The sequence below is a fragment of the Podarcis liolepis genome (genome assembly GCF_965112155.1).
Source record: "Podarcis liolepis genome assembly, chromosome: 8".
Classification (NCBI taxonomy): Eukaryota; Metazoa; Chordata; class Lepidosauria; order Squamata; family Lacertidae; genus Podarcis; species Podarcis liolepis.
The window spans coordinates 85,290,083-85,305,593 of NC_139560.1; the positions used below are offsets into that span (position 1 = coordinate 85,290,083).

Sequence of the window (15,511 nt, forward strand, 5' to 3'; positions counted from 1 at the left end):
TTCTAACACTCTTGTCAGTCACCCTGAGTCCCCGTCAGGGGAAAACAACACCCAGTGGTAGGTGCTGTTTATTAAATTGTAAGTTGTCATATATTTGTAAGTTATTGTAAGTTACCATATACTTTCTTCCTGATCTCAATCAGGCATTTATATTGAGCTTTTTCTTTTAAATGTGATTGTGACTGTATTTTAATTAGGTATATTCCAAAGTGATTCCTTTTTTACTTCACATACATCAAATATAAATTCATGTATACTTTTACGTTTACTTTATTATCAGTGGCAAGGAAATTGGTTAAAGGTGGCTTAAGGAAACTGGAAGATTTTATTCAGCGAGGGTATATTCACAAAAAGATATAGACAGGAGTATAAACTAGAGAAAGATTATGGGCCTCTAATAGTGCAGTCCTTTACATGGCTACCCAGAAGTAATCCCTATGTAGTTTGATTGGAGTTATCCCTAGGTAAGTGAATTTGGCGAGTAGTCTCTGGTGTTTCCTTAAATGGTCCAGTTCTGTGTGTGTTTGAAAAACTATATTCAAAATTATTTCTGCAATCAAATGAGAAAATCCAACCTGTTGGTTCTGCTGGATCCCTTTGCAGCTTAGGCACTATTGACCATGGTATCCTTCAGGACTGCCCGACTGTGATGAGGCTGGAAGGCATTGTTTTACAGTAGTTCTGTTTCTTCTAAGAGGGAAAGTTTCAGAATATGGTGCTGGGGGACTCCGGTTTAAGGCTTTGGCCAATGGCCTATAGTGTATCTGTCAAAATTCCACATTGTTTCCTCACATTTCATGAAACTGCTGGGTCAGGTGTCCAGGAGTTTGGGGGTTCATTATCACCAATATGCTGATGCCACCCAACTATTTCTTTTTTCCATTTAAATCCAAGGAAACTGCCTTCGGAATTAGTGTCTGATTTTAGTAATGGACTGGAAGATGGTGCACAAACTGTAGATTCAGCCAGACAAGCTCCTGGCCAATAGAAAGGCAAGCTGGAGAAATGGGGTTCAACCTGCCTTGGTTTGTGGTTGTACTTTGCTTGAAGACTCAGCTTTGTAGTTTAGTTACACTCTAGGATTCAGTCCTGAATCTGAATGCTCAGATTTTGGAGGTGGACCTGATTGCCTGAAACATTATATTCTTCCATATGAGCCTGCATACATTTTAAGATTTTCAAGAGAGGGCTTTTTTCTACCTCACCAACATCTGAAGCACATTGTGTAGAAACCCAAAGGATGTACCCAGCAGCTACTCCCAGGCTACCTCTTTCAGTCACACATTCACGATTTCCTGGAGTGTACCCATCATATCTTGATGGGAAGATATTATAAGTGAGAAAGAGCAAAAAATGTTAAGTCACACTATTTTTGTTGCTGTTGGATGCATGTTCGTGTGCATTTTATCACTTTACCTTTGTGAGCCACCCCAAAAACTGTGCTAATGGGTGGTCAATATACATATACACTAAATGGCTAAATTAAAACTCCAAGCAAGCTTTCAGCATCCTTAGACTAAAATAAATGGAACACATCTACACAATATCGGCAAGACCATAGAACAACGGGTAATTTACTAAACTCAGCACCACAGCCATATCAGTAGAAACATGAGCAATTTTATCCTTGAGGTGCTTAGCAAAAATATCACCAGAGGTTGCTGAGGCGTCATAAGATCTGTCTGAAAACCCACATGAAGCAGCTCTCTCACCACATAAACAGATGTGCTGGACACAGATGTGCATGGTGATGGGAAAATAATTTCTTTGTTACTATATCTACCACAGAGTAAGGTCCAAAATGAACTCCAGAAAAATGAAGGACCTAAATGGACTTTAGGTAGTGGGATATGGCACAAACTGACCAGGGATTTGACAGAACCACTTGCCATGTCACAAGGAAAGTCAACCAAAATGAAATAGAAACCACTCAGAGCCTCCTCTTTCTGAAGGTGGATCATCTAAACTTGTCCTTCATTCCTGTGTAGGTTTGAGGAATGGTCTGAGGTTTCGTTAGGATGCATTGATAATGCTTGATACTTGGCCACAACTAATTTGCGACACTGTTCCTTATTTTAATTCAAAAGCCAAATAACCAATATTAAACACAGTCAAGCACTGGTTGTCCAAATACTCTGAACAGAAAGAGAAGCATGTTTCAGGGGTATGCTGGCGCATATTCTTGCTTCCAACAACAGCAAAAACACTGGCTGATTTTACATCCAAAAGATCACCTTCACAGGTATAATTTGAATGAGGCCAATGGCATTTGCCTATAAAATAAGAATAACACTACCTTTACCCCTGCAACATTCTCATTAAAGTCTACCAAAAGTCATAAGTGTGAATCAAAGTAATGCTTTTAATTATTAAAAAATCAAATACCCAACTATGTCACACAGAATAGGTTTTTCATAGTAGTTTTTTCATTGATAATAGTATCAATTCTTATAACTCACCTGCTCAGATGAATTTGGAACTGGTTCCTTCACAACGCCCACTTGCCCATTTTCCACACAGGCCGGAATGCTGGGGCTGAAGACCATGAGGTCACTCTTGGCACCAGCCTCCCCACCCATGCCCGCCAGAAGATGGCTGTGACGGTTTGAATATGACCAGCTGCCAACTTCGCTGGCGCAGACTAGTGTGGCTGTCCCAGGACCATACACCACGGCCTCCTTGGCCTGGCAACGGCATCGCAGCGCCATGTATACTATGATCGCCAGCAGGAACAAACTGGACACCGAGCAGATAGCAATGATCAAGTAAACATTGGCATTTTCCATCAGTGGCTTTGGACTGCCTCCCTTCCTTGAAAGGTGAGCATCGCCATGGACAGCCTGGGAATTCATCACCATGGACACACTCAAAGTAGCTGTGGATGACAAAGCTGGCTTGCCATGGTCCTTCACTAGAACGAGAAGCCTTTGGCTGTAGCTGCCCTCTGTGTCATCCAGGGAACGTGTGGCGCTGATCTCCCCGCTGTATAATCCCACACGCCAAGGGCTGCTGATTGCCTCGTGCATCTCATAGCGCAGCCATGCATTGTAGCCTGAGTCAGCATCCATGGCATGGATCTTGCCCACCACCTGTCCAGCAGTCACAGGAACAGTCAAAGAGATGGGAATCACTTCTGTCCCATACACTACAGGCGTGTTATCATTCTCATCCACCACAAAGACTTGCACCGTCACATTGCCACACAGGGAGGGCAGTCCTGCATCCTTAGCCCTCACTTGGAACTCCAGCAGCTTCACCTCCTCATAGTCCAAGGGCTGAAGAGCATAGAGCTTCCCACTCTCTGAGTGCACCGAGATGTAGCTTGACAGGGGCCAGAGCTTCTCGTCCAGCCAGTAGCTGATCAGGCTGTTCTCAGCCACATCTGGGTCTGAGGCAGACACTGTGAAAATGTGAGCACCCGGTGGGTTGTTCTCCTTCACAAAGACCGTGTAGGAGGGCTGAGCAAAAGCAGGTGCATTGTCATTCACATCACTGATTGGCACCACCAAGGTGCTGCTGGCTGACAGTGATGGAGTCCCTTGATCCTGGGCAGTCACTACCAGCCTATACTCAGCCTCTTGTTCCCTATCCAGGGGCTGAGCTAGCAACAGTGAATGGTAATTCTTGAAGGTGGAAAGTAGCTTGAAGGGGGTTCCATGTGGCCATAAGGAAGTGCTCACTTGTCCATTGGCATCAATATCCCTGTCTGATATGCTTATCAGGGCCACCACCATCCCCAGAGGGGAGTCCTCTGGAACGGGTACCAGCAGAGACATCACTGAAATTTCAGGTGCATTATCATTTACATCTAGAACCTCAATCAAAACTTTGCAATGCCCTGATAATGGGGGATTCCCCGTGTCTTTAGCCTCAACTTGTATTTCATAAAAATTCTTTTCTTCAAAATCCAGATTTCCTTTCACGTGAATCTCACCAGTCTTTTGATCAAGTACGAACTTTTCTTTTCCATTTGCAGGAGAAAAAGTGCTTGATGTATATGTGATCTCCTTATTTGTTCCCTCATCTAAATCGGTAGCATTTAGCTTAATTACTAATAGCCCATTCTCTGAGTTTTCTAATAAATGGACTTTATAAACTGACTGGTTAAATACAGGAGGATTGTCATTTGCGTCTAGCACTTTGATTATCAGCTGGACGGTGCCAGTGAGCTGGGGCTGGCCTCCATCAACTGCTGTGAGGAAAAGATGGTGAGCTGCACATTCTTCTCTATCAAGAGGTTTGTTTAACACAAGAAATAAAGATGCACCACGTTCATGATTTTCTATTGTCTCTAGACTGAAATGTGGATTTGTGCTAAGTCTGTAGCTAAGGAGCGAGTTTGCACCGATGTCTGCATCAGAGGCTCCCTCTAGAGGAAAACGTGAATCACGAGAGCTAGACTCTGCAATAGTAAATTGCTTTTCTGTTACAGGGAAAATGGGGGCATTGTCATTTATGTCGGTGATCTCCACTTCCACGTGGAAAACCTTCAGGGGTTTATCTACAAGGGCCTCCAGGTGAACAACACACACAGCGCTCCTGTCACACAACTCCTCCCTGTCTATCCGGGAATTCACAAATAAAATCCCATTCTGTACATTTACCTCAAAATACTCCTCCTGTCCTTTGGACACCATTCGGAACAGCCGAGGCACCAGCTCTTCCACCTCCAGTCCCAGATCCTGGGCGATGCGGCCCACAAAGGTGCCGTGCTGGGATTCCTCCGGCACAGAATAATGGAGCTGGCCGCTCCCCATCTCCCAGGCTGTGTGGAGAAGAACCAGCTGCAGTAGACATCTCTTTCCAGAATTTGTCTTCCATGCAAGCATGACAAATTCAGATACAAATCCCAGCAATGTCTTGCCTTTTTTGAGGAAGTGATGAGCAGAGTCCAAGACGTTCCTCCAAACCAATGGCTAAGAGATCAGTTGACTCTGGTATTCCAGCTAATGTTTGATGTCTCTGCTGTGTATTTGACAGGATATTCAGCACCTTTGAGGGAGGAGCTCTGAATTTTCAGTCTTCCTAAAAAAAACTCCTTAAACAACAGTGACACCTTGTGACTGAGTTTTGAACTGGAGAATCAGACTGTTTATTAGCTTTTATGTTTTCAAGTAAATGTTTTTAATAATCCCGTGCCAATACACACTATTTGATACAGTTTTACTTCCAAGTAAATTCCTTGGCCTCCATTTGTCTTTCTATTCAAGTTACATTTATTTTATTATATTCCATTAACTCAGCTCCTTTTTGGAATCTTTTCCCCCTTTATGTCAGTTATGCACCATCACTGTTTTCATTCTTCGTCTGCACACTTTTAGGTGCCATATGTACTTCCAGAAGGAAAAACTTCCATCTTCACATTCGCATGCCACAATTCACATGGCATTCCCTGGTGAAACTGCTGTGAACTGTCATGTCCTTTTTATTTTCCTTTTCTGGTAGAATATTTTTTTTGGGGGGGGGCGTTGAAATGTTATCAGCTTCCCTTTTTCCAGCTCCGTTGTTAGGGGTGTCTCTCACATGAACAAGGTCTACCCCTACACAAAGACACTGGGCATTTGAAACTGCTTTATACTGAATCAGACCATTGGCCATCCAGTCTATCATGCTCTGATTGGCAGCACGTCTTCAGGGTCTGCAAAATAATTCATTCTCATCCACTTCTGTCTGGAATTGAGTGGGATTTTGTGCACACGTCCGTATAAAGCATGAGCTTTCCAAGGATATTTGCTAGCTTCTACGTTTCTTCCTTCCTCTGCTTTGCATGCAATTTGTTGTTCGTTTTGTTTTCAACGAGTGAAAATGGGTTGTGAATAAAAGTTGCCCTCCACCTGCTCCAGGAAAACTGGTTCTTGGGTGAGTGGCTGCTTCTTTCCTTCCCTGTGGTGTCCTTGCCTCTTTCTGTGTTCGCCATTGCTTAGAGGGGAGTCTAATGTTTTTATTGAAATTCAAAGGATTTTCTGGGACCAAGAAATACTGTTGCAATGAATTTCAGATTATGTAACACCAAAGGGTATAAGTGGGATTTGGAACAATAGATGGCTTGTGGTAAAGAGCTGCAACATGGGATTATTAAAAAAAATACCAGTAAATCAAGATGAGATAGAATACCACCTCCTTTTTAGCCAAGAGGAAGACATGCCCAGTGTCAGACTGCTAGATTAGATCTCCTAATAGTTAATTCCTGAGAAGTTTTGAACATGGCAATTCTGATCCATTTGAGACTTCTGTTGCAAGTACTTTCGATATCTCAGTCCATGAATACAAGTTTCACATGAACATCCATTTTATATTCTCTGATCAGGATAATGGCAACAACATCTGGAACATGTGGGACTAGAGAAAAACTTTTGATAATCTTTAGCAGGAAACGAGAGAGCAGTCCTTTTCTGTTAGCCCTTAGGGCTGCCTGTTTAGCGCAAAGACAAAGGTTCGGGCTGCTTAGGCTGGAATGGTTCCAGACATACTATACCTTTCCATAATCTGAAAATGAGGTGGGGGAAGCTTCTAGATAAGAACAGATCAGACCAAAGTCCCACCTAGTTCAGCATCCAGTTCTCATGGTGACCAACCAGATATCTAAGGGAAGCATATAATCGGGATATGAACGCAACAGTGGTCTTCTACTTGTGTTTCCCAGGAAATGGCATTCAAATGGCCTTTGATACCAGAGGCAGCACATAGTCCTCTTGAGTATTAGCCCCTGATAGCCCCATCCTCCATGAATTTGCTGAATCGGCTCTTCAAGCTGTCCAAGTTGATGCCCATCAGCACATTGTGTGGTGGCAAATCCTGAATTTCCAATTATTTGGCTTCATTAGATGACTCCAGGCTCTAGTATTAGGAGAAAGGGAGAAAAGGGTCTCCTTCTCCACACCAGGCATGATTTTGTACACGTCAGTCATGCCTCTTCAGACAGAGGAATTCATGAGGTTTGAGGGAATTTCTCCTCCACATACTTTGCATGTTTTAAAATACTGTAAATACCCTACACAACACTTCAAAGAATTGTGACCATGGTCTGGCATGCATATTTTAAGATGACACCAAATTCAAAATGTGAAAGAGATGGATTTGCAGGTCGTGTCTCATCATAGCCTGTCTCTTATTACTCATGAAATCCTAATTCTGCCTATGGCAAGAAGAGAAACTCACCTTTAGTCTCACCTCCCAGACCCTTCCCTGCATTCATAAAATGAGTTCAAGGTGTTTAAGAAGAAATTTGCTTGCCCAACCACCACCTCTGTGCTAGGGCCTAGGTTGTCTTTACAGATGGTATTAAAAAATCCAGCCTAATTTGCAATACACAGGAGATGAAAAAGCATGCACACCCACCCCCCAAAAATCTTCATTTAAATAAATAAAAAGTAGTCTATGTCATAAATTCCTCATAAATTAATTTCTGTGCCAAATGTTGCTCAAATTTAGGGTTCCATTCCATACATTTTCCCCTAGTTAAAACCACTTGTTCTGGATTAAACTAGGAAAAAATGCTGTACTTTATAAAGCCTAAAGAATACAAAAAGAGAGGCTGGTGATCACTTCAATAGGGGCCACATTACATGAGGCTGCTTCTGAAAGGGAAGTGTTAAGTGGCCATTCCCAACTCTTCAGTTATAATAACACTTAGCATTCACATAGCATTTTTAACTAAAACTGTTTCATGAATATAATCACGTTACAACTGATGGATGTAGGACTTCATCTGAAGGCCTCCAACTGGGTTCAAGGCTGACATGAGAGTCATAGTAGGCACTGTCTCATATATGATTTCTTTTTTAAAGAACGCTAAGGTGCTTTGTTCATGTTTCTGCTAGCATATTAACTCGGTGGCTGTACCTTTAACTTTTATCTTCCTCTTTAGAAATCACAGAACAAATTCTGATCAATTACAGCTTATCCATTCTTTTGTTTTTATTCCCTTTTATTGACATAGACCCTTCTTGAAAATGTCATTTCTTGTTTCAGCCCCTAAATTTTCCATGGACCATCTTCATCCATAGATATCCCAATTCCCCAATCAATTCTATACCTTTAGTCATATTTAAGCTTCCAATATGGAGTTTTCCTTGCATAAGGTTCAACAGAAATACTCGCATTCCTCTCATGTCAGCCATGTTGACCAGATGATCTTGGAAAACCTACTGCCACCTACCCCAGAACACCGCACTCTGAACAAGCCAAGTGGGCCTTTTGGGTTGCACGCAATATGCAATGTAAACAGTTTTAATGCTTCTTTCAATGTGTTACTTTTTATTGATGTACTGTAATATATTTTTGTTGTATTGTGATTTTAAATTGCTATAAGCTACTCTGACGGGTGCATGGGCGGTAGAAGGACAATATAGGTTATTTTATAAAGTTAAATGAATCTGTTTTATTTTATCTTCTATGCACTGAAAGTTTCATTTACTTGATTTCTCTTTATGGGCTATCTAGAGAATGACATCTAGTTGTGGGTATTTGGTTGTTGTTGCTTTTAAATGTACAAATATTTGTTTTGATCAGTAGATTATCCCTGAATGAATTCCACAAAAGCAAGCTACTCCATGGCTGGGCTTTGGGAGAATGCTAGACTGCACTCCCTGAAGGAAAAGGGTGGATGGGTGTGAACTGTCAGCCAGGACAATTAAAACTTTTAAGAGTTGGGAGATTATGCATGGAGCAACCAGTTCTCTATGGATGCCTTGTAAAGTTAGGAATACAGCAGTAATGGCATGTGCAGGGGGTGGGTTGGCAATGAGCTAGGAGGTTCCCTGACCTCATTGTTGTCCTACTCCATCCCAGGGCCTCTGGGAAGAGCCACTGTCACTCCACCCATCATTTACAAAGGCTGGAATAAACACCCCAAGGCTTCCATGTATTGCTGGAAAGCCCCTTGCTGAATCAAGGCATGGATTTCCACCTCTCCTTTTATGCATATTAAAAAATAGTGACTCTAATTCTGTGTCCTCCTTCTAGAAGGTAGATGCCACTGAAAACAGTGGAATCTGAGAAGACCTGGAAAGACTTTTACTGTAGAAAGAAAGAAAGAAAGAAAGAAAGAAAGAAAGAAAGAAAGAAAAGAAGAGAAGAAGAAGAAGAAGAAGAAGAAGAAGAAGAAGAAGAAGAAGAAGAGGAGGAGGAGTTTGGATTTGATATCCCGCCTTTCACTCCCTTTAAGGAGTCTCAAAGCGGCTAACATTCTCCTTTCCCTTCCTCCCCCACAACAAACACTCTGTGAGGTGAGTGGGGCTGAGAGACTTCACAGAAGTGTGACTGGCCCAAGGTCACCCAGCAGCTGCATGTGGAGGAGCGGAGACGCGAACCCGGTTACCCAGATTACGTGACTACCGCTCTTAACCACTACACCACACTGGTGTAGAAAAGCACGTGGGTAAATCTAGCTGACTGCTCATTATGAGGTAATCTTGCTTCTTCTGCCTTCTGTTATTCTCACCCATAGAGTCTCTGGGTTGATTGGCAAGGTATTTGGTCACTTAACACACTTCTTAATTGATTTTAATTTTTTAATATTAAATAAGTTTAAGCACATTGGACTATTTTCTCCTCTACAACCAAATGTATCCTTATTTCTACACACAAACACCCACACACCATGTTAACATGTCTGGCTATGAGACAGATAAAAGCACTGCCCCAATATTAACTGAAAAATCAGTTTTAAACATATTCATGTCACATGAGACTAGGTGAGATCACAGCATGCCAATATCTGCTCTGGCTCCAGAGAGCATTCCTAGAAAAATTACATCAGGTGGTTCTCCCACAGAATACATTAAAGCTTGGGAAGACTACATTCTTGACATGTCTGGTGGACCTACCCAAGGATTCAAACCTTCTGGCAGCACATATGTAGCATATTTTTAAAAAGAAGAGAAAGTAGTCATCAAATATTTTTGCTGCTAAATATAGTACACGACCATAATATTTTCACAAGATAAAATGATTTATTTCCATTTCTTCCCATGGCAGCAAACTGGACAAACCCACACCCTGAAGGAGTCTAATAGCATTCTTTTGATGAACCTATGGTTACACAGAATATGGGCACTCCTTATTGTGGAGAATTTATTGCATCAGGGTAAAGAAAAGAGCCCTGGTTTGTCCACCCCACCCCCCCAAAAAATCCAACATGGAATTATTCTAGCTTATGTAGAAGCAATCTCTGCATGTATAGAATGTCATTTTAAATCTATATTGAACATATTTATTGCATCAAGACTAATCCTAAACTGGCATATAGAAATAGTCATTCAGTTCGCAAGAAACATGGTATTAGAAGAATAAAAATATATTGTGTTTTTTCAAGGATTCTAATAGTTGCACATGACTCACCTCTCCAGATGCATTTGGGAGCAGTTCCTTCCCATTCCTTACCTCCCCATTATCTGCAAAAACAGGAATGTTGGGGCTGAAGACCATAAGGTCACTCTTGGCTCCAGCCTCACCGCTCACACCTGCCAGGATGTGGCTGTGGCGATTTGAATAGGACCAGCTGCCCACTTCACTGGCACATACCAGCGTGGCTGTGCCAGGACCATACACCATGGCCTCCTTGGCCTGGCAACGGCATCGCAAGGCCACGTAAAAGATTACTGCTAGGAGGAACAAGCTGGACACGGAGCAGATGGCAATGATCAGGTAGACATTGACATTGTCCACCAAAGGCTTTGAGCTTTCACCTGTCCTGGAAAGGGTGTCAGTCTTAACAGCCTGGGCACTTGCTACCAGTGACAAACTCAGTGTGGCTGTGGCCGTGAGTGAAGGTGTGCCATGATCTTTCACCAACACAAGGAGAGTCTGGCTGCTTCTGCTCTCCACCTCATCCAGGGCACGTGTGGTACTGATCTCCCCACTGTATAGCCCCACACGCCAAGGGCCAGCGGTCAACTCATGCATCTCATATCGCAACCATGCATTGTACCCTGAGTCAGCATCCAGGGCACGGATCTTGCCCACCATGTGTCCAGACAACACAGGAGCCACTAGAACAATTGGAGTCTCTTCTGATGACCCAGCCACAGTAGGCGCATTGTCATTCTCATCCACCACAAACACCTGAACTGTAGTGTTGCCACACAAGGAGGGCAACCCGGCATCCTTGGCCCTCACTTGGAACTCCAGAAGCTTTATGTCCTCATAGTCCAAGGGTTGCAAAGCATAGACCTTCCCACTCTCCGAGTGCACTGAGATGTAGCTTGTCAGGGGCCAGAGTGTCTCATCGATCCAGTAGCTGACTAGAGCATTCTCAGCCACATCCGGGTCTGAGGCAGACACAGTGAAGATGTGGGCACCCGGTGGATTATTCTCCTTCACAAAGACCGTGTAGGAGGGCTGCGTGAAAGCTGGAGGATTGTCATTTACATCACGGATAGGAACTAAGAGGCTGCTGCTAGCAGACAATGGTGGAACGCCTTGATCTTGAGCTATCACTACCAAGCTGTACTCAGCCACCCGCTCCCGATCCAAAGGCTCTGCTAGAGTTAAGGAGTAGTAGTTCTTGAATGTCGATGCTAATTTGAAAGGCAGCCCAGGGGGCCACAGGGAGCAACTCACTTGCCCATTGGCTCCAGAGTCCCTGTCCGAGACGCTGACAAGGGCCACCACTGTCCCTGGAGGAGAGTCCTCTGGCACTGGCACAGCAAGAGAAGTCACAGAAACTTCTGGAACGTTGTCGTTCATGTCTAACACCTCAATGAGAACCTTACAGTGTCCAGACAAAGGCAAACTGCCTTTATCTTCTGCAACAATTTGAAGGTCATATAGATTAATGTCTTCAAAATCTACTTTGCCAATCACTCTGACCTCACCTGTGTTAGCATTTATGCTAAATATCTTTGTGAAACGGGGTGGTACATTATTACTAAAAAAATAAGTGATTTCCCCATTAATTCCTTCATCTAAATCTGTAGCATTCAGTTTAATAACCGTTGTTCCATTAGCTGCATTTTCCATTAGTTTTACCTTGTAAGTGGACTGGTTAAATACAGGGGGGTTGTCATTTGCATCCAGGACATTGATCACCAGCTGGACTGTGCCTGTGAGTTTTGGTTTGCCCCCATCAGTGGCTGTGAGCACCAAGCGATGCACAGGAGTCTTCTCTCTGTCAAGTGGAGTTTTCAGTATAAGTACTGGAGATTTATTCTGGTCCTCATCACCTCCCGATTCAAGAATGAAATAGTCATTAGGGCTGAGCTTGTAGGTCAGCAAAGCATTGGCATCTGTATCTGCATCAGAGGCACCAGTTAACAGGAAACGGAAACCTGGTAAACGTGATTCTGCAATAGTCAAATTCTGTTCACTTACTGAAAAAAGAGGAGCATTGTCATTTATGTCCTTGATCTCCACTTCCACATGGAAGACCCTCAAAGGTTTATCCACAATCATCTCCAGGTGAATGGAGCACACAGGGTTCTTGTTGCAAAGCTCCTCCCTGTCTATCCGGGAATTCACAAACAAGATTCCATTTTGCACATTTACCTCAAAATAGTCTTCATGTCCTCTAGACACCATCTGGAACATCCGAGGCACCAGCTCACTGACATCCAGCCCAAGATCCTGAGTGATGCGACCCACAAAGGTGCCATGCTGAGATTCCTCCGGCACAGAATAATGGAGCTGGCCGCTCCCCATCTCCCAGGCGGTGTGGAGAAGAACCAGCTGCAGCAGCTGCTTTACCACGGAAGGATTCTGCCAAGGAACCATTGCAAATACAGACACAAATCCCACCAGGGGCATCTCTCCTTCAAAGATCACCTTTCTTGAAGAAGGGAAGAGCAGAGTCCAAAGAGCTCATCAGGGTTGGTGTAATTACTTGAATAGATTCCAGTAGTCTTGCATCTGGTGTGTGATATCCCTATTGTGAATCTCACAGGCAGGATTTTCAGGCTCTCTAAGGGAGGAGCTATGAATTCTCGCTGTTCTTAAAACATTTCCTTAGGCAACAGTGACCCCTTGTGACTGAATTTTGAAATGGAGAAGCAAATTATTACATTCTGTATTTTAATCAGATGTTGCCCCCATTTGATTAATAAACCTTTTACTTTTGCATATAGTGCTTAACTTTCTCTTACAACTGCATTTATTTTCCTTTGCTTCTCTGAATACCCTGCATAAATTCATTGTAGCTTCTTCTAAAGTTAATCATTTTAAAATACAGTGGTACCTCAGGTTAAGAACTTAATTTGTTCTGGAGGTCCGTTCTTAACCTGAAACTGTTCTTAACCTGAGGTACCACTTTAGCTAATAGGGCCTCCCGCTGCTGCTGCACCGCCGGAGCATGATTTCTGTTCTCATCCTGAAGCAAAGTTCTTAACCCGAGGTACTATTTCTGGGTTAGCGGAGTCTGTAACCTGAAGCATCTGTAACCCGAGGTACGACTGTATAATGCATGCAGTACAAGGGTTAAGTCCACATGTCAACTTGATCTGCATGTGTTTGTCAACACACATCAGACACATCATCATCATCATTCCACCTTTTTCTCTGACAGGAACTCAAAGCAGCTTAGAAAAGCAGCTTACAGGTAAAAACAAGAATTGCTAAAACACTACACACACACACACACACACACACAGCATTACACCAGCAGTTTCATTAAAAGCAGTTGGTTTCCAAAGCCGGTCGGAACAAGAGAGTCTTCACCTGCCAGCAGAAAGACAAGGAGGGATGGAGCCAGTCTAGCTTCTCTAGGGAGTCACTTTCCTGCGTCCACACCACCAATGGAGGCAGGATTAGCTGTGGGCTCCTGTTGATTGTATTTTAGGAGGCAAATCTGGATTTGTTGCCATGTAATATGTGATTAGATAGATAGATAGATAATAGATAATATTTATTACGGCCATAGGCCCATACAGGTAAAAACAACACATAAGTGACAGCTTGTGCCGTGGGGGGAAAGAAAAAAAAAGAAAAAAGAAAAAACAGACGCTAAAACACCGCGATAACAATAAAATACTATAAGATGGAAAGGCAAGTTACGCCTTAATTAGCTTGTAGCGCTCCTTGGCGTCGCTTTTGGGAGAGGACTGCGACCAGGAACCTAGCCACTTTCAGGGTCGTGTGGGAATCCTTATCCTGCAAGATTTGGGCAAGATGGAATTTTGGTGGGGTACCCTCTAGTTTCTGTATGATTGATCCCAACAAATTTGCCCGTGGCACATTGAACAGGGGGCAGGTGAACATAATGTGCTGGAGCGACTCCGGCGTCACCTTATCACATTCGCACGTGGCGGGGTCTTGGCCCTTTGAGAATCTATGTCTCAGGACATTGGAGGGGAAAACGTTGAACCTCGCTTTGGTGAAGGCCAGTCTATGGGCAACAGTCGAAAGGGAGGAGAGGTATGATGGAACACAATAAGTTAAAGTGATACCAATGTTCTGGGGCGAACAAACACCTCCCCCCAGCATATAATTTTGCTGTAAGTCGATGTCATCCAGTCTTTGACGGATCAGTCTTTGAGCAGTGATTTGGTCTAGTTTTAGGGAATCTGAGGGAGAGATTCCATAGCTCAGGAGTTTGGCATGAATTTTACTAGTCCAAAGGCTGGAGAATTCATCTCGCCATAAGCATTGGACAAGGTAATGGTTTGGTAGTCTATGCCACAATGATAACCAGTAATTGAAGACTTGCTTCCACAGGCAAGTTTCTAGGGATGCGATCTTCAATTCTAGTCGCATGGCTGCGTTGCTTACGCACAGGGGGAGCATTAGGAGCCGACGTAGGAATTGGCTTTGCAGAGTCTCAAGGGGAGCAAGGTCTGTCATCACGGCCCAGAGCGGAGCAGCATAAGCAAGCACTGCAACCACTTTTGCCTTGAACACCTTTAGGGCCGAGGGAACATGCAAAGCTCCGTCCGAAAAGAAAAATCGGAGGAGCGCATATGACAGGGTTTTGGCCTTGTTAAGTAGGTGTTGAATTTGAGCTTTCCATCCCAAGTTGTATTGAAAAATAACTCCTAGATATTGAAATTTTAGGACTTGCTCTATTTTTGCTCCACCAAGCTTCCATTTGTATAATCTCCGGCTTCTGGAGAAAATCAGAATCTTGGACTTAGCATGGTTGATGGTTAGTTGGTTGAGTTGGCAATACGTGGCAAAGATCTTCAGAGCTCTAGTTAGTCCAACACGTGTATAAGATAGAATTACCGCGTCGTCCGCATATAAAAGGAGTGGGCAGCGGTAATCCGCTAGTCTAGGCGCGTGTGTACTTGGAGATGAGTTAACTAGGGGTGCTCGCATGTCGCTGATGAAAAGGTTGAATAGGCAGGGAGCCAATATACATCCTTGGCGCACTCCCTTGTTTATTGGTATCGAATTTGTGAGGTCGCCCGCAGGAGTAAGTCTCACTCTGGCAAGGGTACCTTCGTGGAGCTGACTTATGAGCCATAAGAGTCTTCTGTCAATGCCCTGTTTCGCAAGTTTCTCCCAAAGAATATTTCTAGGAACGCTGTCAAAGGCTGCCTTTAGATCTAAGAAGGCAGCACAGAGGTAGCCCCGGGGAGGG

The 15,511-nt window shown here is 43.5% G+C and overlaps 2 protein-coding genes across 6 annotated transcripts in view; both read right to left on the minus strand.

Annotated features, from left to right (window-relative positions):
* Positions 1-15,511, minus strand: part of LOC310714110 (protocadherin alpha-C2-like) — a 191,442-nt gene that overhangs the window by 103,670 nt on the left and 72,261 nt on the right. Inside the window, exon 1 of one of the 5 annotated variants that reach the window (XM_083519133.1) lies at positions 10,342-12,892. The exons of 3 other annotated variants lie outside the window; for them this stretch is intronic. In XM_083519133.1, coding sequence (XP_083375259.1) covers positions 10,342-12,744 — 2,403 coding nt within the window. In that variant the 5' untranslated portion in view covers positions 12,745-12,892. Of the gene's footprint in view, positions 1-10,341; positions 12,893-15,511 lie in introns of those variants that run through there. One more of the 5 variants, XM_083519128.1, reaches the window with a different exon arrangement.
* Positions 2,442-5,264, minus strand: LOC310714151 (protocadherin alpha-3-like; the record flags this gene model as incomplete). The annotated part of the gene is made up of 1 exon (XM_083519260.1): positions 2,442-5,264. Exon 1 carries the CDS (start codon positions 4,827-4,829, stop codon positions 2,442-2,444), a length of 2,388 nt encoding a protein of 795 aa, XP_083375386.1. The 5' UTR covers positions 4,830-5,264.